The sequence below is a fragment of the Grammomys surdaster genome, unplaced genomic scaffold (genome assembly GCF_004785775.1).
Source record: "Grammomys surdaster isolate TR1022 unplaced genomic scaffold, NIH_TR_1.0 198824, whole genome shotgun sequence".
Classification (NCBI taxonomy): domain Eukaryota; kingdom Metazoa; phylum Chordata; class Mammalia; order Rodentia; family Muridae; genus Grammomys; species Grammomys surdaster.
This window is the reverse complement of record NW_021623949.1, coordinates 9,698-10,773: the sequence shown is the minus strand read 5'-3', so window position 1 is coordinate 10,773 and position 1,076 is coordinate 9,698. Positions and strand designations below refer to the sequence as shown.

Below are 1,076 nucleotides of genomic sequence, written 5' to 3'. Positions count from 1 at the left end.
TGTCCTTTGTGGATTTCTGCTACTCCTCCATCATTGTGCCTAAAATGCTGGCTAACATCTTCAATAAGGACAAAGCCATATCATTCCTGGCATGTATGGTCCAATTCTACCTGTTTTGCACATGTGTGGTCACTGAAGTCTTCCTGCTGGCTGTGATGGCCTATGACCGCTTTGTAGCCATCTGTAATCCACTACTATATATGGCTATGATGTCCTCAGATCTCCGTATGGTACTGGTGTCTGGCTGCTACCTCTGTGCATCAGTGTGTTCTCTGGTTCATTTGTGCTTAGCCCTTGAGATCCCATCATTTAAGTCAAATGTGATCAACCACTTCTTCTGTGATCTGCCTCCTCTCTTGAGTCTTGCTTGCTCTGATGTCACTATTAATAAAGTGCTGCTGTTTGTTGTGGCCACCTTCAATGAGAGCTTTAGTATTGTGGTTATCTTCACCTCCTACTTGTTTATCCTCATCACCATCCTGAGGATGCACTCTGTGGAGGGGAGGCGCAAAGCCTTTTCCACCTGTGCCTCCCACCTCACAGTCATCATTGTCTTCCATGGGACAATCCTTTCCATTTACTGTTCTTCCACTTCAGACAACAGTGGGGATGCTGACAAAGTGGCCACAGTGTTCTACACTGTAGTGATTCCCATGCTGAACCCTTTGATCTACAGCCTCAGAAACAAGGATGTCAAAGGTGCTCTCAGGAAAGTTGTGAACTCTAAGATATATTTCCAATGAACACTGTATTGTCAGGATGCAGAATCAAAGATAGATAATGACACAGAGATTAATAGATGTAACAATGTTTGGCTGGAAAAAGAAATCAGGTACATGGCAGTTATGAGTGATTCTTTTTTCTGTTTAGTATACTGACTCCTAAATTTAAAAGCTTGTAAATTTTAAGATTCCGAAATAATTTTGGTTTCATTATTTGATTTAAATTTGTTGCTTATGTTTCATGTCCTACCACAGCAAATACATTTCATTTTGTGTAAGGCCTTTCCAAATCTAAAAAGAAGGATTTTGCAAAGTTTCTAATTTTATTTCTGTATTCATAATGGACATTTTTAT

General features: G+C 40.1%; 1 protein-coding gene across 1 annotated transcript; it reads left to right on the top strand.

Annotated features, from left to right (window-relative positions):
• Positions 1–5: 5 nt before the first annotated feature.
• LOC114615929 (olfactory receptor 5L1-like) lies at positions 6–743 on the top strand (the record flags this gene model as incomplete). Its single annotated transcript, XM_028761515.1, has 1 exon — positions 6–743. A coding segment is annotated over one exon (738 nt), but the record flags the coding sequence as incomplete, so codon positions are not given.
• Between the last annotated feature and the right edge of the window lie 333 nt (positions 744–1,076).